Source organism: Callithrix jacchus, chromosome 3 (assembly GCF_049354715.1).
Source record: "Callithrix jacchus isolate 240 chromosome 3, calJac240_pri, whole genome shotgun sequence".
NCBI lineage: Eukaryota > Metazoa > Chordata > Mammalia > Primates > Cebidae > Callithrix > Callithrix jacchus.
Window position 1 is genome coordinate 114,333,776 of NC_133504.1, and position 24,955 is coordinate 114,358,730.

At 40.0% G+C, this 24,955-nt stretch overlaps 1 protein-coding gene across 12 annotated transcripts in view; it reads left to right on the plus strand.

The window, feature by feature from the left end:
- Positions 1 to 12,589, plus strand: part of HELQ (helicase, POLQ like) — a 50,443-nt gene extending 37,854 nt beyond the window's left edge. For all 12 annotated transcript variants that reach the window (XR_004740809.3, XM_078367909.1, XM_002745642.6 and 9 more), the window contains 3 exons: positions 1,437 to 1,550; positions 2,809 to 2,943; positions 12,375 to 12,589. Coding sequence is in view for 11 of the 12 variants with exons in the window: in XM_078367909.1 (XP_078224035.1) it covers positions 1,437 to 1,550; positions 2,809 to 2,943; positions 12,375 to 12,482 (357 nt within the window). In the remaining variant the exon portion in view is untranslated. The remainder of the gene's footprint in view (positions 1 to 1,436; positions 1,551 to 2,808; positions 2,944 to 12,374) is intronic.
- The last annotated feature ends 12,366 nt before the right edge of the window (positions 12,590 to 24,955 follow it).

A 24,955-nucleotide genomic window follows, 5' to 3' on the forward strand; every position in this document is an offset into this window, starting at 1 on the left:
AAAGTTATAGGCTGGGCATGGTGGCTCAAGCCTGTAATCCCAGCACTTTGGGAGGCCGAGGCGGGTGGATCACAAGGTCAAGAGATCGAGACCATCCTGGTCAACATGGTGAAAACCCCGTCTCTACTAAAAATGGAAAAAATTAGCTGGGCACAGTGGCACGTGCCTGTAATCCCAGCTTCTCAGGAGGCTGAGGCAGGAGAATTGCCTGAACCCAGGAGGCGGAGGTTGCGGTGAGCCGAGATCGCGCCATTGCACTCCAGCCTGGGTAACGAGCAAAACACCATCTCAAAAAAAAAAAAAAAAAAAAAAAAAGTTATAATGCCGGGTGCAGTGGCGCACACCAGCACTTTGGGAGGCTGAGGCGGGCGGATCACAAGGGCAAGAGATCGAGAGACCATCATAGCCAACATGGCGAAACTCCGTCTCTACTAAAAATACAAAAATTAGCTGGGTATGGTGGCACACGCCTGTAGTCCCAGCTACTTGGGAGGCTAAGGCGGGAGAATCACTTAAAAACCGGGAAGTGGAGGTTGCAGTGAGCTGAGATCGCACCACTGCACTCCATCCTGGTGACAGAACAAGACTACATCTCAAAAAAAAAAGAGTTACAAATGGTATGAAATAGTACATTAATTATATTAGTTAAGATGCTTTTAACTACAAGTTACAGAAAAACCCTTCAAGGTTTAAGCAATAAGAATAAAAGAATCATTGTATATAACAGGCATACCCAGACTAAGGCAACTTCAAGGATGATTGATTCAATTGCTCTGTTGAAGGGTTTTCTTCTTTTTACTCTGCCATCTTCATTACATTGACTTCTTTCTTAGTGGTCACAAGATGCTCGCTAATGATGTTCCATTCATCATGTACTCTCACAGTGATATCCAAAGGCTAGAAAGGGACCTTTAAAATAAAACAAACTACTATAATAGAATATTTCAAATATATGTGACAGAATATTGTATTGAATTTCCATTTACCCATCTAGCTTTAATAGTTATTGATTCATGGTGTCCAGTATTTTGATCATTTTATTGTTGCATTGAACATTATGTTGCATTTGAATATTTCCATGTTTAATATTTGTCTTCAGGATAAATTCCCAGAAGTAGGAATTGTTTTTAGTCACTTGGGAAAGAAAAACTATGCATTTGCTTCCAGGTATTTGATTAAAATGACCAGAGCTCTTTTTATTGACTTATTTTTCAATTTTCAATCTTTTCCTCATCCTAAAACCAATTCCTCAAATTCCTCAGGGTCCTCACCATGTTTCTTCACATCTGTTTTGCCTAGTTACATCTTTCATCTCTGGCTTAACTCAAGTTCCAGAACTTATATAAGGAACATTCTTTCTGAGCCCCCATCACACAAACCAAACTTTGAAATGACTTACAAAATTTAAATTTTATATATTTCTTTGTTTTCTTCAGGAGCTTGAGGAGTTTTGGGTTTACAGAGCCCTTTTGGTAGAACTTACCAAGAAGCTGACTTACTGTGTAAAGGCAGAACTAATCCCTCTGATGGAAGTGACTGGAGTTTTAGAGGTCAGTAGCTTCCTGGTTTCCCAACTGAAATTAAGTCAATTAACACAGAAGCCAGGTTTTATTATTTTGTGAAGTCTTAGTACAGGGGAAGTAATAGCAAGAGCCTTATTGCTTATTTGTCACGGGAGTGTTTTATTTAAAACAAATAGCTGTGATGGCCTTCCAGAAATCCAGTTATTAGATGGAATACGTGATGAAAAATCTCAGTTGTAAAAAAAAAACAACAGGAAGTGAGGGGGTGACTGTCTCCAAGTATGTTTTGCTACCACTTGAACTTAACACCTCTTCTTTCTTCCACTCCTTTGAAGAATTACCTTCTGTTAGTTTGGACTCAGTCCTCTTTTAAGGTAATGATGATTCAGTGGCAGCAAAGGTCCTTTGTATTTTTTCTAAGGGAGTAAGAAAAAAAGATTCGCAATTAGTTTTTCAGCTTTCTATTTTCAGCCAATCTTCAACTTCAGTGTATTCTCTATTATTCAGTTCTTGAGTCAGAGGAGTTCTACTTGGAATACACACATACACACACAGAGACACCAGTGGTTCCCTGAGTAGATGGTGAGAACATTGAAAGATACTGGACTTGGCTGGATGCGGTGTCTCATGCTTGTAATCCCAGCACTTTGAGAGGCTGAGGTGGGCAGATCACTTGAGGTCAGGAGTTCAAAATCAACCTGGCCAACATGGTGAAACCTCATCTCTACTAAAAATAGAAAAATTGGTCAGGTGTGGTATTGCACGCCTATAATCCTAGCTACTTAGGAGACCGAGAGAAAAAAATCTCTGAACATGGGAGGTGGAGGTTGCCATAAGCCAAGATCACACCATTGCACTCCATCCTGGGCAACAGAGCAAGACTCTGTCTCAAAAAAAGAAAGAAAGACACTGAACTGGAACCTTTTGCTTTAGGATATGAAATGATGCCACCAACCTAAGTGCCTTAATGGGTTTCTGTTCTTGATTGCAGCACAAGTTAGTTGACTCCAGCTGCATAGAAAGCTATCTTGTAGTCAGTTTGGAACCACCCAAATGCATTTTTAAAAATTTCTCAGGATTCTCATGTCTTAAATCTTCATATTTACTTTCTTATCTTAGTTTATCCCGGTCTCCTACATGCAAGTTTTTTTTTCTTTTCGGTTAAGGTGCTTTAATTTCTTTTTTCTAAACCCATGCAAGTTTTTTTTTCTTTTTGGTTAAGGTGCTTTAATTTCTTTTTTCTAAACCCAAATTATTATCCTGCTGATTTTGTAATGCTTTTCAGGGTCGCGCAAAACAATTATACAGTGCAGGTTACAAAAGTCTAACGCACTTAGCTAATGCAAATCCTGAAGTGCTCATAAGGACAATTGATCATTTATCAAGACGCCAAGCCAAGCAAATTGTTTCATCAGCAAAGGTAAGCAAACAAACCATTTTTTAACCTTAATAATCTTGTGTTATTTCTTTGTATTGTAGACATCAGAACAAAAACATTTAACATTGCATAACTGTTTATTTCTGTAGATAGAAAAGCACATGCTCATATCTGTGAGTAAAAATAGCGCATCTGCTGTGACACAAGCCTTGCTAAACAGAAAAAGGGACTGCTATAAAATAAAGAAAATTTCAAAGGTAGCTCATGCCTGTAATCCCAGCTCTTTGGGAGGTCAAGTTGGGAGGACAGCTTAAAGTCAGGAGTTTGAGACAAGCCTGGGGAACATAATGAGACTCTGTTTCTATGAAATAATGTAAAAAGTAGCTGGGCATGGTGGTTCATGCCTATAGTTCTAGTTATTCAGGAGGCTGAGGCAGGAGGATCACTTGAACCCAGGAGTTCAAGGCTGCAGTTAGCTAGGGTGACAGAATGAGGCGCTCACTCTTTAAAAAAAAAAAAAATGGCTGGGCTGGAGTAGAATGTGTTTAAAAAAAATTGCCAGCCAGGTGCAGTGGCTCACGCCTGTAATCCCAGCACTTTTGGAGGCCAAGGCAGGTGGATCACTTGAAGCTAGGAATTTGAGACCAGTCTGACCAACACAGTGAATCCCAACTAGTCAGGAAGCTGAGGCATGAGAATCACTTAAATCCAGGAAGCGGAGGTTGTAGTGAGCTGAGATTACACCACTGCACTCCACCCTGGGTGACAGAGTCTGTCTAAAAAACAAATATAAAAAAAGACAATGTCAATGATTCCTTGAAGTACAAAGAACCCTGAAAGTCATTGAGCTCTGCATCCCAAAGTTCTCTTCACAGGAATCCTTTCCTCAGCATCCCTGATGTCTGGTGTCCCCACCTTTGAGTACCATCATTGACAAGGAGCTTGCTCATCAGAAATTAGGTTGTTCTATTTTTGTATGCTCTTAGTGTTACAAAAATTGTCCTGATATACTGAGGCTAAATTTTGCCTTCTTAAAATTCCTACCATCGCATCAGTGTACCACCTCTGAAACTAGACTCTTCTTTTGTTTGTACACTGTTTTTTACATATTCAAAAACAGCTCTCATTGCCCCCAGGGGTTTCTCTTTTCTGTTGCTTTTATCTATATTAAATAATCGAGTTTTAGGCCTTTCACTGTCCTAGTTATCCTTTGCTAGTTGCAATCCAGTTTGTCATTGCCTTCTGCTCCCTGTGGGTAAAGCCATTCCACAGCAATTTGAGATTATCTCCTTCTTGATCTCAACTATAGTTCTAAGTCTGAAACTTCTTGGCTTCTTTGAAACTTTGTTGTTTTGCTATTTTCATATGTAAATCAGAGTTAGCTTAAAAGCAAATTTCCATCTTTTTGTAATGATGCTCACATTGCTTATATTACCTTAATTTTTATTTACAACAAACCTATGAGGTGGGCAAAGTCAGTGTTACCCCCAATTTATAGAAGAAACCACTAAGACTGATCTTGTCCCATTAAATTAGGAGTTCTTGGAGTTGGTAGGGATGAAGTTATAGTCATTTCCTTTGCTATAGCACCTTAAAAAAAAAAGTTCATTAAACTTTCACACACTTGTTTTAGCATTTACTAGTGATGTTTGCCTAACTCCATTTTTTCTATGATGTTTGTCAAGTGGTGATTTTCTAACTTCATTATTCCTTCTGGATTTATTCACTGGTGTTTTACTATGAGGAAAAGCTTTTCCTTTATTTATTAATGTATTTATCAGTATGCGCTTCTAGGTTCAAATGTATTCAATATGGGTTATAATCCATTACAATCATTACTTATGTTGGTGCTCAGATGACCTCAGATTTGGCCAGTGGAGGCTCCTGAAAACTGATCATCATCATTCTTGAAATATTTTCTTACTTTCTGGCTGTGTCTGTCAGCATCTAAACATTAGGAGCCAGAAAACACACAGTAATTTGAGCAGGCCTCTAAGGGGTCAAGAGAACTTTAAAGAATTCAGAAAAGAATACATTTGAGAGATGGTTCACCCCCACCCCACAGCACCCCCTGTGGATAAGATTCAGACTTCATTGCCATTGTATGCTGGGAAGTTTGTTGTGATACTACAGCCAAGGCTAATAAGCAGAAGCTGCCCACTGGAGTGCTGACAAAACTGCCAGGAAGCTGCCTACAGTGTGCTGTTGAACTTGCCCAGAAGCCAGCTCTGGTGCCCGTGGAACTAGGGCAGTAACTCGGAATGCCCTTGTAGATGTACGTCTGTGTATTTTTCTATACTTATATATAAATTATTAAAGGCCATGAGCTCATACTGATAACCCTAATTCTGATTTTTCCAGGTACACATGCTACATAACAGTCTAACTCCAAAACTTAGTGGCTTTAAACAGCCACCGTATTTTGCTTGTGTTTTTGTAGATTAGGAATTCTGGAGGGGTTCACCTGGGTGCTTCTCACTCAGGTCTCATGTAATTGTAGTCGGAAGTTGACTGGGGCTATAGTCATAAGGCCCAACTGAGCTGGATGACCCAGGTGGCTCACTCACATGACCAACAGCTGATAATTGGAGGCAACAGGGGCTTTCCAGCTTTCAACTGGAACAACTACGTATGGCCTTCCCATGTGGCTTCAGTCTTTAGGGCATAGCAACTAGGTTTTGAGAGGGAATGTCCAGAAAGTGAGCATTCTAAGGTATCAAGGCAGAAGATGCAAGAAGTCTTCTGAGCCAACCTCAGAAGTTATACAGTATCACTTCTGCAACATACTGTTGGTTACTAGAAATCCATTAAGACCCAGATTAAAGGAAAGGGGATTAGACCTCCACCTCTTCATGAGAAGAGTGTCAAATAATTTGCAGTCATCTTTAAAATCTGCCCTCTCATCGCAAATTGTTTCTGTTCCTCTGACATGTAAAATATATTAACCCTCAAAAGGCTTTTTCAGTTATAACCTCCATCAGGAAAAACTCAGTTTTTTTGTTGATTTGTTTGTTCCTCCACTCAACATTCAACAACACAACACAGACAGAAGATTTCTGTGACCAAATGTGAGCGATTTCTCCCCAAAAGACAAGCAATCATTTCTGCAGCAGACATCGGCTGGGTGTCCTCCAATTCAGTCCTGACACAGTCTAGTGCCTGGGCTTCTAAAGTCTGGGCTTCTAAAACTTCTTACCAACGATCTTTAAGTTGGGGTTCCCACAGCCTCTTCTCTGGGTTCAGTCAATTTGCTAGAGTAGCTCACAGAACTCAGGAAAACATGTGAATAATAAAGGATATCGCAAAGATACAGATGAAGAGATTCATAGGGCAAGGTAGGGAGAAGTGGCATAGAGTTTTCATGCCCTCCCTGGACACAGCACCCTCCATGTGTTCAGCTGTCTGGAAGCTCTGTGAACCCTGTACTCTTAGACCTCTTATGGAAACTTTATTGGATTGTCATGATTGACAACTATGTAGAAATGTGACTGGACAGAAAGGGTATGATTTATTAATAATACTAACAGACTGAATGGGGAAACCCAGCAAGACCTGTCTATTCAGATTCTTCTAGCCTCTCTGTGTGGCATCAATTTCTCCAGAGTATGGGGCAGGACACTCTGGGATGAGGGTCTCTTTTTTTTTTTTTTTTTTTTTTTTTGAAACAGGGTCTTGCTCTGTTGCCCAGGCTGGAGTGCCGTGGCACAATCATAGATCACTGCAGCCTTCCTCTCCCAGGCTCAAGCAATTCTCCCATCTCAGCCTCATGAGTAGTTAGAAATACCAAGAGGTGCCACCCCTGGCTAATGTTTTTATTTTTTATTTTATTTTATTTTATTTTATTTTATTTTATTTTGAGATGGAGTTTCACTCTTGTTACCCAGGCTGGAGTGCAATGGCGCGATCTCGGCTCACCGCAACCTCTGCCTCCTGGGTTCAGGCAATTCTCCTGCCTCAGCCTCCTGAGTAGCTGGGATTACAGGCACGCGCCACCATGCCCAGCTAATTTTTTTATTTTTATTAGAGACGGGGTTTCACCATGTTGACCAGGATGGTCTCGATCTCTTGACCTCGTGATCCACCCGCCTCAGCCTCCCAAAGTGCTGGGATTACAGGTGTGAGCCACCGCGCCCAGCCAGTTTTTATTTTTTAATAGAGACAAGGCTTTGCTATATTTCCCAGGACTGCCTCAAGCAGTCCTTCCACCTTGGCTTCCCAAACTGTTGGGATTACAGCACTGGAATGAGCCACTGCACCCAGCCTGGAATGAGGGTTTTAACACCCATTGATCAGATTAGGTTCTGCCTTGGGCAGGTGAAAGAAGGGCAGAAGAAGGTCAGAGAGAGAAATTCTGTTTTCTGAGGTCTAAATTGCCCCAACATTGTAATAAGGGCCATGGAAGTTATGAGCCAAGAACCGTGGATAAAAACCGATATATGTATATCATAGTATCACAGCATCAGACTCAGATCCAGTATTCCAAATTAAGTCCAGGTGTCACTGATGCAACTTCAGCACAGTTACACAAGTTATATTTCTTCTTATGCTAAAGACAAGTGAACTAAAGAGCACTATATAAAATGGTGAAACGAGAAGTAGGATAACCATAGTACACTCTCGTTCATAAATGAGGAAAACGGGTAGTGCATAGCAGCAGTTCTGAAATCTAGCCAGCCATATGTGGCCAGTTCTTTAATTGTGTCCCAGTTCTTCTCTCTGGGAATGATTTTTGTTGGCTTTGGGTTCTCTCATTTGAGTCATTATATCTTTTCCATAAGCAATAAGCCCATGTTTGCCACTAGGTAACTTTCTCAATGTGCTTCCTATATGTAGTTGAAGAATATTGACGTTCAAGAGTTCAGGGTCAGGTGTCGTGGCTCACACCTGTAATCCCAGCACTTTGGGAGACCAAGGTGGGAGAATCACTTATGGCCAGGAGTTTGAGACCAGCCTGGGCAACATAACAAGACCCTGTCCCTATCAAAAAAAAATTTTTTTTTGATTAACCAAGCATGATGATGTACACCTGTGGTCCCAGCTACTCAGGAGGCTGCAATGGGAGGATCACTGGAGCCTGGGAGATGAAGGCTGCAATGAGCTATGATCGTGCTACTGCACTCCAGCCTAGGCGACAAAGTGAGATCTTATCTCTATTTTATTGTTTTTAAAAATTATCATTTATTTAATTATTTATTTATTGAGACAGCATCTCACTCTGTCACCCAGGCTGGAGTGTAGTAGCATGATCTTGGCTTACTGCAGCCTTGACCTCCCAGGCTCAAGCAATCCACCCACTTCAGCCTCCCGCGTAACTGGGACCACAGACATTCACCACCATGCCCAACTAAATTATATTTTTTTATTTATTTTTCACCACGTTGCCTAGGCTAATCTCCAACTCCTGAGCTCAAGTGATCCACCTGCCTTGACCTCCCAAAATACTGGAATTACAGGAGTGAGCCATCGTGCCTGGGCGAGACTCTATCTCTAAATTTAAAAAAAAAATTAGGTCAAAGGCATCTGATGTTTTCTATTGTCTCTGTCTCTTTTTATTCAATCTGGTATAATATCTTTTAAAACATTGCAGCTTTTTATTTATCTATTTATAATCTCCTTGTTGCTTGGCTTGTTTGTTTTTGAGACAGGGTCTCCCTTTCACCCCAACTGGAATGCAGTGACACTGTCATGGCTCACTGCAGCCTCAGCCTCCCAGGCTTAGGTGATCCTCCCACTTCAACCTCCCAAATAGCTGGGACCATGGCATGCACCATTATATCTAGCTAATTTTTGTAATTTTTTTTCTTTTGTAGAGATAAGGTTCTCCATGTTGCCCAGGGTGGTCATGCTTCTCCTTGGCTCATGCAGTCTGCTTACCTCTCAAAGTGCTGGTATTACAGGTGTGAGCCACCTTGCCTATCCTAGCTTGACTTTCTTACAGTGTGGATGCTAGGGTCTGAGGGGGAGGATTCACATGACCTTGGAATGATCTCATTTCAAGACACCAAGGCATTTTATTAACTGAGCCCTGTCATGTAGCATAATTTCTTCTGCATTCTGTTAGTTATAAGCAAACCACAAAGGCTAGCACAGATTCAAGATGAGAATTAGATCCCATCTCTCAACAATGTTGTCGAAGAATTTTCAATCATCTTTAATTTGCCAAACTAATCCCATACAGGACTTGGTCTAGTCTTCCTCTTTTTCATAGTACTTCCTTTCTCCAACAATGAGAAACTTCATCTCTGTGTTTATTAATATATTTCTGTTTTCCTCAGTCTTAGAATGCACTGAAAATAACTTCAGAATTGTTAAATTATACCACTCCAAAAAAAACAAATTTAGTATTTATTTACAGCACTTTGTGTCTTCAATCTGAGAGTATATAATTACAACGATGTATTAAAATGTTACTTAGTTTGGGGTTTAAAAAGAAAATCTGCTTCAGTGTGGTTGTTACATATTTGAAACACAGATTCTACTGGCATTTCATTTTAGTTCCCCTCCTTCCATCACAGATATTTTTTGAGGTGATGGGGAAGAACTAGGTCTCTGTCACCCATGCTGGTGTACAGTGGCACCATCACAGCTCACTGTGCAGCCTTGAACTCCCAGGCTCAAGTGATCCCACCTCAGCTTCCCGATTAGCTGGGACTATAGGAATGGGCCACCATGCCTGGCTAATTTTTTGTTGTTGTAGAGACTTGATCTCACTATGTTGCCCAGGCTTGTCTCCAACTTCTGGCCTCAAGCAATCTTCTCACCTCAACCTCCCAAAGTGCTGGGATGATTACAGGTGTGAGCCACCACACCCAGCCCCTATGGACTTTTAAGTATATAAAACATTATCCTGTTTTGTTTTCTTTTTAATCTTTAAATTCAAATGCTTTTACTAGGATAGACCTTCATTTTATTTTATTTCTGGAAGCTTACTTGGGTTACAGTTTTAAATGTTCTAATCCATTTGATTTTTCTTCTTTAACAATTCCTGTTGAACTTATATTGGATCTTCTTTGACATCTTTCATTTCAGTCTCTCTAGTTCTTTTTACATCTTTTTAAATCTCTTATTTATTTATTTATTTTTAAGACAGAGTCTCACTCTGTTGCCCAGTCTGGATACAGTGGCACAATCTTGGCTCACTGCAACCTCTGCCTCTTGGATTCAAGCGATTCTCATGCCTCAGCCTCCTAGGTAGCTAGGATTACAGGCACCTGCCACCACACCCAGCTAATTTTTGTGTTTTTAGTAGAAACAGGATTTCACCATATTGGCCAGGCTGGTCTTGAACTCCTCCTGACCTCAAGTGATCCTCCTGCCTTGGCCTCCCAAAGTGCTGGGATTATAGGAGTAAGCCACCATGCCCAGCCTATCTCATTTTTATTCTCTTTATTGTTTTCCTGCTTTTTAAATTTTTTTCAATGGCCCTAATTAGGTTTTTTATTTAAATCTGTTTATCTTTGGACACCCAGTTATTTAGTTATAGTTATTAGTTTTTATTTCTAATATGATTTTGCCTTTTTCTTTTATTCCTTTCCTGAGCTCAGTCAACTTTCTGTCATTTCTTCCAGTTTTTGTCCATGTCAGTTCTTAGTTTTTGAACTTCTTATTCAGGGAACATTTCCACTCCTCCTCATATCTCCAGATTTTTATTTGAGGATACTTAACTTTGTTTGCCATGTTGTGTTACAGTTCTTCTGCTTCATCGTTTGTTTTCAGGGAGGGAAATTTTTATGAGCTGAAGAGTTTGGGTTCTTACTTGTTTTCTTTTTATATAGTAGTTTTGTATAGATGACAACTGCCTGTGCCTCTGCATATCTTGGACAACACAGTCATTTGGAATGGTTTATGAGATCCCAGTTCAAGAGTGTTCTCTTCTGTCACAATAGCAAAGTATTTTTCTTTAATGAATGACTTCAAGTGGGAGAGGAATGCAAGGAGGGTTTGTGTCTTTTTTTTTTTTTTAATTTTGTTTTGCCCTACAAGATTGTACATTTTGTTCTTTTTTCCTCTTCCCCTCCCTGGTGAGCTTTTAAAAGCCACCTCCCTTTTCACTCATTCTCTCCCCTAAAAGCATTGTCTTTCCAAGACTGCCTTCTGGAGTCCCATGTGCATTTTAAATATCTTCCTATAAAGAATGTTTTAATCAACCAACATTCTTTTGTTAGTATTTTTATATTTGGGTAGGTTTTTTTCTCTCTGGAGGTGATTTTATTTCATTTTAGACCCTCTATTTTCCACTTATCTTGTTTGTGTGGTTTTTTTTCTCAACCCCATCCAGATGGATGGATCTCTGCAAACATTTGAGTGGGAGCTTAAGAAACTGGTTTTGGCTGAGTGCAGTGATTCACATTTGTAATCCCAGCATGTTGGGAGGCCAACGCAGGAGGATCCTTTGAGCCCAAGAGTTTGAGAACAGCCTAGACAACATAAGGAGACCTGTCTGTACAAAAAACACTTTTTAAATTTTTTAATTAAAAAAAAATTTATTCTTCCAGAAATTGGTGGGCTTTTTTAAACAACAACTAACTTGAGGTTGATATATTCTCTGTATTACAGTAATACTGACACATGGGTTTTGTGTAGTTTACTTACTATTCTTTTTGATCCATATAGCTTTTAGAGGATATGTTAGGAGAATTTTTCTTTTACATGATCACCATTACCTCAATTACTAGAAAGTTTACCTAATTACATTTATTCTCTTTTATATGATGCTGTACAATACAATGCTTTGTCAAATTGGCAGAGGGCTTTTATTTTTCTCACTTTCACTCTTTCATATAATTTTTCCTCCTGTGATTTTGTTAAACTTTTTATAATAAAAATTTTATAATATAAGTAGTACCAATACTTCACCCTTACATACACAAAACCAGATGAAACGAATGCCAGTATTTTAGTTCTGATTTTTAGAAGAAAGACAAAAAAATTTATTATTCAGCAAATATTCATTGACATGTTTTATATGCCATGTTTGGAAATACTTTTTTTGCTCATTATGTTGCTTTTGAAATGAACAGTTTTAAGTTTAGGAACTTGACTAGAACTTTTATTTGAAATACTGGTAGGTTTTTAAAAGCGTACTTAATTTTGAGGAATAATGAAGTGCATATATAAAGGATAACATTTTCAGGAGCTAATTAAATTTTTGCAAAATTGTCTTAGATTTTATAGATTAAGAGCTCATTTTAAGTGGCTTAGTCTTCAATAAAACAAATCTTTTGGAGAATTAAAACTCCTTTATCTTTGGTATACTAAAAGGCAGTGATCAGCTAAAATGGTTTTAACTAAATGCCTCATCTTCATTGACTATAATCATTTATTCTTAAGTGGCCATCTTTCAATCTCATTATAGTTTTAATGTCTAGATTTCTGATGTGTAAGGACTCAGGTGTTCAATAGACAGTGGTAAAATTGTTGGCAATTCTCTAGCAGTGCGTATTTTGGCCTCATGTCTTAATTTTTTAATGTAGATGCTGTTGCATGAAAAAGCAGAGGCCCTGCAAGAAGAGGTGGAAGAGCTGCTAAGATTGCCGTCGGATTTCCCTGGTGCGGTGGCTTCTTCCACTGACGAAGCATGAAGCTATCGAATGAGCATTTTCACATATGAGTTATTTATTGTATATGTGTTCATTAAAGATTTCTTATACTTTACCAATGAAAAAAATACATTTTAATGATACATTAAGAACTATGAATAGTGTTTGAATCTACCTCTTCCCACTAACACTTCATTCTTTGGAATACTTACACATTATTTCTCTGCTACACGGTCTGTAGCGTTCACCACAAAATGAAATTCAACTTCATCAACATTATGCTCAACCTGCCTTTGTACCCAGATCTTTCATAATTCTCTTACCCATTTCTTTCATAAAATTGGACTGTTTGAAATGCCCAGAATATTCCTTAGGAATACCAAACTCTCCACTTCCTAACTGCTTTATGTTTTTTCCAGTGCATGAAAATTATCACTTCAAGGGTTAACTAGAAAATGCTGAAATACTGTCTCCTCTATGAAATTATTCCAGGTTCATCCTCACCCCTCCTCCATATCTGGGTGCCCTCTCCCTCCTATAAGCATTATAGGCCCCACATTTATGCCCAGGTCTTTTTTGGCTGCCACTACTTTATAATCTGGATGTCCAAGTCCTCTATGTGTGTATGCAACCAACACCCACACATTTCGCTGCACAAAGTAGGAGTCTCAGTGAAGAATTAACAATTGAAGATTTTCTTTAAACACAACTTAAATACTACCTCTCCTTTTCTACAATCATAGCTTAAATGTAGATGACACTAATGCAAGAAAGAAAGTGTAACTAGCAATGTTTATGAGTCTGGAACTTGTTTGATTAACATTCTACCCACCTGCCTAAGAAACATCCTTTGGAAACTTTGCAAATAGATCCATAGTCTAAGTTATTTATGCCTTAACATTTTAGAACATTATAATCTAATAGTGATTTACTTAGGGTACTAGGTAAATACATAGAAAGTATCTGTGTACCAGGAGCTCTTGTAAGTGCTTTATATGAATTAACTAATTTAATTCTTACACAGCAGTACTTGTAAGGCAAGTACTATTATGATCCCCATTTTACAGATGAATAAATTGAAACACAGAGAAACTAAAGTAACTTTCCCAAGGTCATGAACTAGTTAGTCACAGAATAGGGACTCAGACCCACTCAGCCCCAGTGTAACATCCACACACTTAATAATTATACAATAATGTCTTGGTAAATTTGTCCATTTTATTCCTTCTTAAGTGTTCCTTACACCTGTCCTTGATTTTATCTTTAGCATTGCATTCTATTATTCTGCCCCACTTGCATTCCTACATTTCCTTACCCAAATCCAAGTATGGCATCCTAATGTCCTAGTAGAATTCTGGGCTTCACTGCACATGTTTCATTTGTTGTAGCTAAAAAGATTGTAAAACAGCAGCTGGCCAAACTGCTAGCTATTTGGACCAGCCTCTGAGTTGCAGCATTCACAGTGGGCTGTAGTTCAGCCTAGAGGTTTTTGGTTTTTGTTTTGTTTTTGAGAAGGAGTCTCGCTCTGTTGCTAGGCTGGATTGCAGTGGCGGGATCTCAGCTCACTGCAACATCTGCCTCCTGGGTTCAAGCGATTCTTCTGCCTCAACCTCCTGAGTACCTGGGACTACAGGTGCACACCACCACGCCCAGCTAATTTTTGTATTTTAGTAGAAACGGGTTTTCACTATGTTGGCCAGGATGCTCTCAATCTCTTGACCTCATGATCTGCCCACCTCAGCCTCCCAAAGTGCTGGGATTACATGCGTGAGCCACTGTACCTGGCCGGTTTTTTTCAGTCTAGAAACCCCAAGTTTACTATTTTGCTCAAGTAAGTAAAGCTCTATTTTTTTTTTTTTTTTTTTGAGATAGGGTCTTGCTCTATTGCCTAATTCGAGGCTCACTCCCATGCTCAAGTGATTCTCCCACCTCAGCCTCCCAAGTAGCTGAGGACTACAGGTGTGTGTCACCATGCTTGTCTAATTTCCGTAGAGAAGGAATGTTGCAATGTTGCCCAGGCCAGTCTCAAACTCCTGGGCTCAAGTGATCAGCCCATCTTGGCCTCCCAAAGTGCTGGGATTACAGATGTGAGCCACTGTGCCAGGCCAAAATCTGATTCTTGTTAACCAATTTGTAAAAGACTGATTTATAATCCAAGATTAATTTATTAAGATTAGAGGTGAGGGAACAGGGAGAAGGGTACCTTTACAGTAACTTGAATACCAGTATCTGCAGTTCAGGACAATCTTCACACACCACACACACACACACCACATACATATACTATCTTAATGTTTCTCCATGTCAATATAAATAAAAGACTGTATCAAGTATAATGGTGGGTGATTAGCCCTAAAAGATATTAAAATGTAAAGAAACTATAACAGTTTAGTTCTAGAGAAGTAGATAAGTAGAAAGAAACAAAGTGGGGAATAGAAATAAACCTAAATACATTTAAGAAATTAATGTAATATGCTGGGTGAGGTGGCTGATGCCCGCAATCCCAGCATTTTGGGAGGCCGAGGTGGGCAGATTGCCTGAGTTCAAGACCAGCCTGGACAACGTGGCAAAACCCCATCTCTACTAAAAATACAAGAAATTAGCCTGGCATGGTGGCACATGCCTGTAATCCCAGCTACTCGTGAGACTGAAGCACGAGAATCACTTGAACCCAGGAGGCCAAGGAAGTGGTGAGCTGAGATCATGCCACTGCACACCAGCCTGGGCAACAGAGCAACTTCATCTCAAAAAAAAAAAAGAATGTAATAAACATCGTTTTTCAGTTTTGAGTAATAGAAATGCAAGCATGTGTAGCTTAAGCAAAAAAGGGACATTTAGTGGCCACACTCTCAAACAGTAGGCAGCAATAGAATTGGCCTTAGGGCAGCTAAAACCAGAGATGCCAACAGCATCCATACTCACCACCTCCTCTTTGTCGGGCAGCTCCAGACTTGCTTCTTTACAGCTTCAAGATCAAAGGAAAAAGAGCTCTCTGCTGCCAACTCTAGTTCGAAAAATCTCTAGGAAGAGTTCTCATTAGCTCATTGTGGGTCTATTCCCCACCCCTGTGAGCAGGATATAGGGCTTAGGTTTTTCAGAAGACAGAAAGTAGGGGTAAGCAGAGAAAACAGCTAATACAGGTGACACTTCAAGTCACAGTGGAAAAGATGGATAACTCTGAATGGAATGGAGACAAATGGCTACCTTGCCCTTTAGAAAAATATTAAGCTTAGCCTGGGCAACATGGCAAAACCCCATCTCTACAAAAAGTTAAAAAATTAGCTACGCTTGATGGCACATACTTGTGATACCAGCTCCTCAGGAGGCTGAGGTGCGAGCCCAGGAGTATGAGGCTAGAGTGAACCAAGATCACACCACTGCACTCCAGCCTGGGCAATAGAGCAAGACTCTTATCTCTTGCTCTCTCTCTCTCTCCCTCTCTATATGTATACATATGCATATAAATATATATATTTTATATATATAAGCATATAAATTTAGCAAATATCTGTAGCACTCTATATTTTTTTATATCATAAATATGAGAGAGAGAGAGAGAGAGCTGATTTCTACACATTTCTTTAAACCAAATTAAACTTCAGGCAAATCAAAGATTCAAATGTAGAATTTTTGAAGGTGTCATCTATGCTGAAGCATCAAAGACTGTATCTACAGTTCCTTCTTAAGGGCTTCAAAACAGTAGAATGTCAGTAATTCCAGTGTGGTGTCAGGTTATATATATTTTTTTCTTTTTTGATTCTTTTCAAGCTATGAGCCAGCTGGCCCATTTCTAAGATGCTTAACTTCAAGATCTTTCTCATATCCAAGCCTCTTCTGCTTTGCATTATAAATCTAAACAACTACCCCAAAGAGACTTTTCTATTGGACCACACCCATGTTTGGGTCAAGTATGAGCCTTTTCAAACCTAGCCACTCTCTCAGCACATCTGCACACTGATATTTTTTCAGGAAGGACTAAGGTGAGACCCTGGCTGACTTCATGCTTTCCTTTGTGAGAGCCTTTCCACACCAGCGTCACTGTAGCTTCTGAACTCCATCGCATTACGACAAGAAGTAACACCAAAAATATGTAAGCATTGTTATACGTGGTTTTATTTAATAATTTCTAGTAATTTATAATCATGTTGACAAGGGCACATTTTTTTTCTTTTCTTTTCTTTTTTTTGAGACGGAGTCTCACTCTGTCGCCCAGGCTGGAGTACAGTGGTACAATCTTGGCTTGCTGCAACCTCTGTCTCCCAAATTCCAGTGATTCTCCTGCCTTAGCCTCCCCAGTTGACTATAGGCATGTGCCACCACACCTGGCTAATTTTTGTATTTTTAGTAAAGACGAGGTTTTACCATGTTGTCCAGGCTGGTCTTGAACTCTTGACCTCAGGTGATTCGCCTGCCTCAGCCTCCCAACATGCTGGGATTACAGGCATGAGCCACTGCATCTGGCCAAAAGTGTATATTTTCTTTTGTTACACTCAATGACAATAATAAGGGTGACAATAAACTACCATTTATTGAAGGTTTGCTAAGTGCTGACACTATACCCAACACTTTCATGCTTTGTCTAGGTTCCTTGCAGCTGTTTTCTACCTCACGTTACCAGTGTGGAAAGTGAGGTTTGCCAGGATCACCCCATCATCATGCCACAGAGCCTAGACTCATCCGTGATCACACTGATAATTCTGTTTTTGATTGTGTTCATTTGCAGCATAAGCTACTCTGCATGTATTCGGAAAGGGGTAGATCAAGATGGCAGACTGAGCATATGTGTTTGCCCTTCCTCTTGCCTAAAATCACATGAAATGATTTAAAATCGAGATTTGGGCCGGGTGCAGAGGCTCACATCTGTAATCCCAGTATATTGGGAGGATGAGGTGGGTGGATCACTTGAGATCAAGAGTTTGAGACCAGCCTGGCCAATATGGTAAAACTTTTTCTCTACTAAAAATACAAAAATTAGCTGGGCATGGTAGTGGACACCTGTAGTCCTAGCCACTCAGGTGGCTGAGGCAGGAGACTGACTTGAACCCAGGTGGCAGAGATTGCAGTGAGCCAAGACCATGCCATTGTACTCCAGCCTGGGCAAGAGAAACTCCATCTCAAAATAAAAAACAAATAAATAAAATAGAGATTTGAAAATAGCCCAAATATATAATAATGCAGAGAAACAGTGAAGACTGGCAACAGATCAGGTTAAGATCATTAAAAAGGCAAATGGAGTGTCCTAGGCTGGCAGGCTTTTCCTATCCCCCACTGATACGGAACAGCACACACTGGTGGCATTTTCTACAAAGCTAAAACCGTGTCCCACAGGACCCAGCAAGGAATGAAAGGAGATAACCTCCACATGCGAAAGAAAAGCTACTGGCTCAAACCCTCAGCATGTTACCACCATGTAGTAACAGAAAAAGCAGAAAACAAGGATTCTCAGGTACTAAGTTGCCCAGAGAACCAAGAATGCTGAATGATTATGAGTAAAGTCAATACCATAAAACAGACAGCAATTCAGTGAAGAGAAGAATTACAATCTAAGGAGGCAATTAATAAGCAACAGATCAAGACTCTAGAAAAATCATAATATTGTAGGGTGGATGCTAGATAGAAGACAAAGATCAAATTAACATATCAGAAATTAATATTTTGATCAAAATGAAAAACTCAGTAGCTGGCTGAGCACAGTGGCTCATGCCTGTAATCCCAACACTTTGGTAGGTGGAGGCAGGCAGATTGCTTGAGTCCAGGAGTTTGAGACCAGCGTGGCCAATGTAGTGAAACCCCATCTCTACTAAAAATACAAAAAAATTAGCCAGGCATGATGGTGCGTGCCTATAATTTTAGCTACTCAGGTGCTAAGGCAGGAGAATAGCTTGAACCCAGGAGGTGGAGGTTGCAGTGAGCCTTGACTGTACCACTCCACGCCAGCCTGGGTGACAAGAGCGAGACTCTGTGTCAAAAAAAAAAAAAAAAAAAAAGCTGGATTAGATAGCAGGAGTAGTACACCTGGAGAGCCAATTGGTGATTTCCAAATTTGAGTTGAAGAATCTTTCTGAGCGGTGTAATCATAGAGCAAAAAATTCGCCAACTATGAAAGAAAAAAAAAGGCATGGAGGAAAGATTCAGACATCTTAATGTCTAGAAAGCATACCAGAGGGAGAGAACAGATAAATACAAGACAAATTTCCCTGCAGCTAATGAAAAACAGATTGAAAGGGCCCCACCAGGTCCAGACCAATACCTAGAAACATGGCAATGAAAAATCAGAACACTCAGGATAAAGAATCTAGAGAGAAAAAACAAAAACAGTTTAGAGACCAAAGGAATGAGAATTCTATTAATACCTATTTATTGCTATGCTAAAAGGCAATAAAGCCATATCTTTAGAGGTATAGAGAAAAGGTCCTAGAACTCTATGCCCATCCTAGTATAGAGATAAAATAAACATCTGAGACATGCAAGCAATTACAGAATCAGAAATTCTCTCTAAGACTTCAGGCTTTTTGTGAGAGCGAATTAAACTAATTTATTTAAGCCATTAAAGTTTTGGGGTGGGGGGGCGCAACAACTTTTCCTTTATCATAACCTATTAGAATCCTATGGCTTATTCTTCATTGACTATAGATGTCAACACAGTGAGAGCTATTTTAGCACAATTCAGAAAGATCAGATTCAAATGAAAATATCTAATTTATGACTTCACCTTTCATACCTAACCTGGAATAGGAATATGTCCATTTCTTAGAAAGGCTCTCATGTTACCTTGTATCTGTGAGACAATCTTCACTCTTTAAATACGATGGAAAATGTCCAGGTTGAAGCAAGGTCAAGAGATACACTATTATCTTCTATTTTTAAAATGTATATAGGTGTGAAGATCACAAGAAATGCAATATTGACAAGCAGCAATGATTTTTAAGGTTCCTCTTGTGAAAATGTAGGCTCTATCAGGACATTATATGATGAAGTCACTCAAATATTCCTGAAAGACATTAATAAATATGAGAAAAGACAGTGGGTTGAAGCTGTATTGCACCAGACTAAATAAAATGAGTGGATAGTTTTCCAAGAGCCATACCCTTCAGACAGCTGGAATAATCACACCAAAATATTGGGCAATTGTTTTCTGCCATTGACTGCACAGCAAGGGACTCTGTCGTGCATAGTAGGGAGGTGTGATCTGGCTTCCCCACTGAGTTGGTGGTTTTGAGCTCTCTGTTGTTTCTTATGATTATGTTTAGAATGTTCTGGAGAAAACTGGGTATGATGAATTAATGGGCTTCATTTCCTTCCTTTTTCATTGTTAAAAGAGTCTTTTGATCCTTGTCTTCAGAAGAAGCTATGGAAGTGATATGTGGCCACTTGAAGTACTCCTTGAAGATGTAATCAATGTCTTTCAAAAGAAATACAGGTATGGAATATATAAAAATTTTGCCATTTCGAATAGGTATTACTCTGGAGGAAATAACTGGATTTTTGCTTTAACTGAACCACATGTATTAGATGATCAAACTCCCCACCAAAACGAGGTATCTGCACATCAATTGCAGCAGAAGTTTTTATCTAAGTTCTGTGCTGGAACAAACAAGTGACCTAGCAGCACAAGTTAATACACTGGCAGACTCTGGTGTTTAAAATTCAGTACGTTGCCTGGGCACAGTGGCTCATGCCTGTAATCCCAACACTTCAGAAAGTCAAGGCTGGAGGATCGCTTGAGGCCAGGAGTTCAAGATCAGCTTGGGCAACATAGAGTGACCCCCTTCTCTACAAAATATAAGAAAATTAGCTGGGTGTGCTAGTGCATACCTGTTGTCCCTGCTACTCAGGAGGCTGAGGCAGGAGGATTGCTTGAGCCCAGGAGCTCAATATTGCAGTGGGCTGTGATTGCACCACTGAACTCCAGCCTGGACAACAAAGTGAGACCCTATCTCCAGAAATAAAATAAAATCTGTACATTTTGCATTTGAGTGTGTTTTGTTTCTTCTAAATATTTTAAATAACCTGTTTTTGCTGTTTTAGAATTTTAACTCGCATCTGTGAGATACATGGTGTGGTAGGCGGTAGAATGGCCAACCACAGAAGTTCAACCCCTAATTCCTGGAATGTATTAACATGGTTTGTTACAGGGCAGGAGGGAATTAGAATTGTGGATGAATTAAGTTTGCTAGTCAACTGAACTTGAGATGACGAGATTGACCTGAATCATCTAGATGGGCCCAATGTCATCATGAAGGTCCTTAAAAGGAGATAGGAGAGTTATTCAGAGTGATCTGATCTGAGGAAGATGCAACCAGTCATTGCTAGCTTTGAAGATGGAAGGGGCCTCAAGCCAAGGAATGCAGGCAACCTCCAGCAGCTGGAAAAGGCAAGGAAGTGGATTATTTTCTAGAGTGTTCAAGAAGGAACACAGCCCTCCTGAACCCTGTTGTTAGCCTAGAAAGACCTTTTTCAGACATCTGACCTCCAGAACTGTAAAGTAATAAATCCGTGCTATTGTAAGCCACTACATTTGTGAAAATTTGTTACAGCGGTAATAGAAAACCGATACACCTGAAAATAACTCCTCAGCATCCTGGGAGTCTGTGGAACACAACTGGAAAATCCCCATTCTGGAAAGTTCCTTCTGGATCTTAGCACATGAGCAATCTAAGCTAAATACCCATGACAGGATTATTTTATATTCCTGAAAACTACATAAAAATTAACTGTGATGGATACCTAATATTTTTATTGATTGCACTTTTCTCCAGTGAAAAGATTTTATTTATAGTATTAGTATTAAAGTATTTATTTATAGTATTATGATAGCTTAAGTAAAACGTAAAAGTCCTATCCTTAGTTGATTAAAACAGAACAACAAAGATCCAATTACCTCAGGTAACTGGAATTTTGAATCACTAATGTAGAGGAGTTTTTATGAGCCATCTAGTTAGTCTATAACATTTTCCCAAACCTTTCTCCTCTTTTTAAATTGGCAGAAAGTATACTATCATAAGAAAGAAATATGCATAAAGTTATGAAAATGTATGCTAATAGCAATGTAAGTGTGAAGAACTAGTTATTATAATGCCAAATGCTAAACGATTTTCCTTTGTGGTAAAATATAATATTACTGTATGGTCACACATAAAATTGGGGAAAAAATCCATAGGCAATAGACTGCTTATTCCATACGAAGTGCAGCAACACTAGTTTGATTTTGCATAAATTTGTAAGCATTTTGAGAGTTACAATAAAAGTTTATTGTCCATCTTAGAAATGATAAAGGAATTCAACATCATTTTACTGAAATTTGTCAAAGCCATTTGAAAGCTCACTTAAAATATGTCAGTGTATTTTACTGAATAGTTTCAATATACTAGCCTGATACGTGTAGAAAGCAGGAGGTGGAATACTTGGTCCTTATTTCTTTTAGAAGTAGCAAAATATAAATGCATGAACCATGAGCCACCCATGATAACAAAATGAGATGCCGACTATGAAAGATAAATGTTCTAGGTACCAGAGTGAGCGAAGTGGGAGGTAGAGTCTGAGAAAGAACTGTGGTAGAGGGGGACCATGCACTAGATGCTAAAAGGACGGGAGAATTGGGGATGTCAGAGAGAAGGCATTTGGGGGAGCAAGAGCACAGGTACTCTTACAGCTGAGGTGTACAAAGAAGAGGCTATGAGCTGCACCATCCTTTGTTTCCCTCTGTATACTAGAGCTTTTAAGGCAGTAATGAGAAACCAAAAGAGCAGCAGCACCTGGTTTGTGCTGAGCCATCACTACTTTCTCATCTGGTCTCCCTTGTGATCAATGGAAGGCACGTGTGAAATGCCTGACAGAGGCGTGCACATGCAACCGCAATATGGGCAGAGCCATCTGGAGGTCAAGTTCATAATCTTGGGCTTGTTAGCTCCATGGTGTGTCTGTCTAAACGAATCCCTGCTCCCTATGACAAAAAGAAAATGTACCTGACCTCTGTCAAAGACAAAGTCAGACACTAGTAAAGTGCTAAAATAGACCTCATTCTGTCATAACCACTGCAGTGGGGAAGAGATCCAGTGTGAACTGAGCTTACTTTGGTTTGTGCAGAGGTGACTGGGTGTTTTAGAGGGAGAATGAGGGAGTAATGTGAGGGAACCAGACCGGCTCGAGCAGGGACTGGGTTTGTTCGTTGCTGCTTATGTGGAACAAAAGCAGATTTCCCCTGACATCTTTATGACAGGAGATAGTGCTGCAAGTTAGAGCACAGTGCTCACCCCTCTGGGAGATCTTGTAAGAAAAGCAGAGTTATTTCCCTGAATTTTTGCATTTCAAAAGATGGCCAGCAGGTGCAGTGGCTCACGCAGGTAATCCCAGCACTCTGGGAGGCTGAGGCAGGTGGATCACTGGAGGTTAGGAGTTTGAGATCAGCTCGGCCAGCAAGATGAAACCCCGTCTTTACCATAAATACAGAAGTTAGCCCGACGTGGTGGTGGGAGCCTGTAATCCCAGCTACTCGGGAGTCTGAGGCAAGAGAATCACTTCAACCATCTTAAAAAAAAAAAAAAAAAAAAGAATGGCGCTCAGGTGAAAGATCAGCATCACAACGAGGGAGAGAAAGCATCTACACCTGCAAACTTTCTAAAGGTACTGCTCCAAGGCAGGCAGGTGAAGGGGCCTATCTGTCTATTACCAGGTTTCCGCTGGAACAAACAGTAATTCTCCAGCAGCCTTGAGCATTCCCAGGCAGACACTTTAAGGGGAGTGGGGGCTCATCCTAGGGGTTCAGCCTTAACTGTTAGAGTCTATGTTACTGGTGGTTCACGTCTTTTAGTGGGGAAGAGAGAGTGGATGAAATCATTTGTACTGAGAGTCTGTAGTTTTCATGGCCAAAGTTGAGGTCTCATCAAAAAGAGGGCTCAAAGGAGTCTTTCTAAAGTTTGCGCTGGGCGTGGTGCTCATGTCAATAATCTTAGCACTTTGGGAGGGTGAGGTGGGAGGATCGCTTGAGCCCAGGAGATCCAGGCTGCAGTGAAATATGATCATGCCATTGCACTCCAGTCTGGGTAACAGAGTGAGACCCTGTATCTATTTTTAAAACATAAAGTATCTGAATACAATGGTGTGCCTGTGGTTCAAAAATAAACATAAAGTAATAAATAAAGTTTGGTTAAGAAGAGAGTCTTTGTCACTCTCCAATATTTGTTCAAAATCTCCACTTAGCTCATTTTTAAAAATACTATCATAAGCTTGACATTTGGTTGTTATAAAACCTGGGTCTTGGTCTTTAACTTAATTTTAGTTCTTGGTTTTTTCCTTAGTGTGATCACAGGAGAGTAGAAAGAGGGTTTTATATAAGTGACTTCATCCCTTTGTGTAGCTCTTAAGTTTACCTTTCAAGACTCCTGCCATGGGAGGAGGACTTCAGAAGCTTAAGTGACCTTGGAAAGCTTCTTCCACCCATCTCTTGGGCCTGAGCAGGTGCAATTCAAAATGACCTCAAGGTGAGGTTGAGCTTTTATAGGCAACAGTCTGCACTTTAGTTGTCCCAACCTGTGCAGACATACTAAATCAAAATTAACTGTTAATGATGGTGGTGTCGGTACCACCCTGCTGGGGAAACTAAACTGCAGAGAAAGGAGGCTCTAACAGCTGTCAGTAATTGGGTCATTGCCCTCCCCTGAGCCCTGGCTGTCTACATTTTCGCCAGCACCTACTATCTTTAATGGCTCTGCTGCCAAAAAGACTTGCCTTTGCCAAGATGTTGGGCTGAATGAACACATGCTCTTTCAGGAGAAGCTGAAAGTCCTTGAGAGAAGCACAAACGTAGGACATGACTCTACACACAGAAAAATGTAAGAATGGTCTGATGCCTCACTGAATAGTGCCGTAGGCAGAAGAACAAGCTACACAGTGGCTGTGTCTGCACTTCTGTGGCTATGGACAGAGCAAGCAGCAGGTGGAGACTGTGGCTACCCGACAACTTTCATGTGTCCTTTTTTGTCTTTTCCGGCTAAATGAGCAGACACTGTCAAAACTTATTTATTATCAATTCAGCAATGAGTAAAAGTGTTTCCCATTATTTATTCCAAATGTATAATTGGCATGTTACTGATTCATAATGGCAAGTGGTTTCATTCATAAATAATGATCAGTTGAGTTCCTGTGTCTGAAACAGACCACTAAGCAGACTAAGATCAGAGAAACCCACTCAAGAGTTCGCTCTTCCTTTGTGAACTTCAATCATCTGTTGAATGAGAAGCTTGGATCCCACCCTTGGTAATAGATGTCCTGGCTGGTCTCTGCTAGAATTGCAGATAAATTGTTCCACAGGTAATTCAAGTGGCTTGGAAGGAATTACCTCAACACTTGCCACTTCTATATTGTTAATTAAGAAGCTTCAGAGTGTTATTGGAGTGTTTTGTTTAAACACCTCAGTTTCGTGTTACTTCCAAACCATTGTAAGTTAGTAGTGCCATATATGCGACTGTGGGGGGTTGTGGCAGTCTCTCAGATAAAAAGCTCTTCCTGCTATTAGG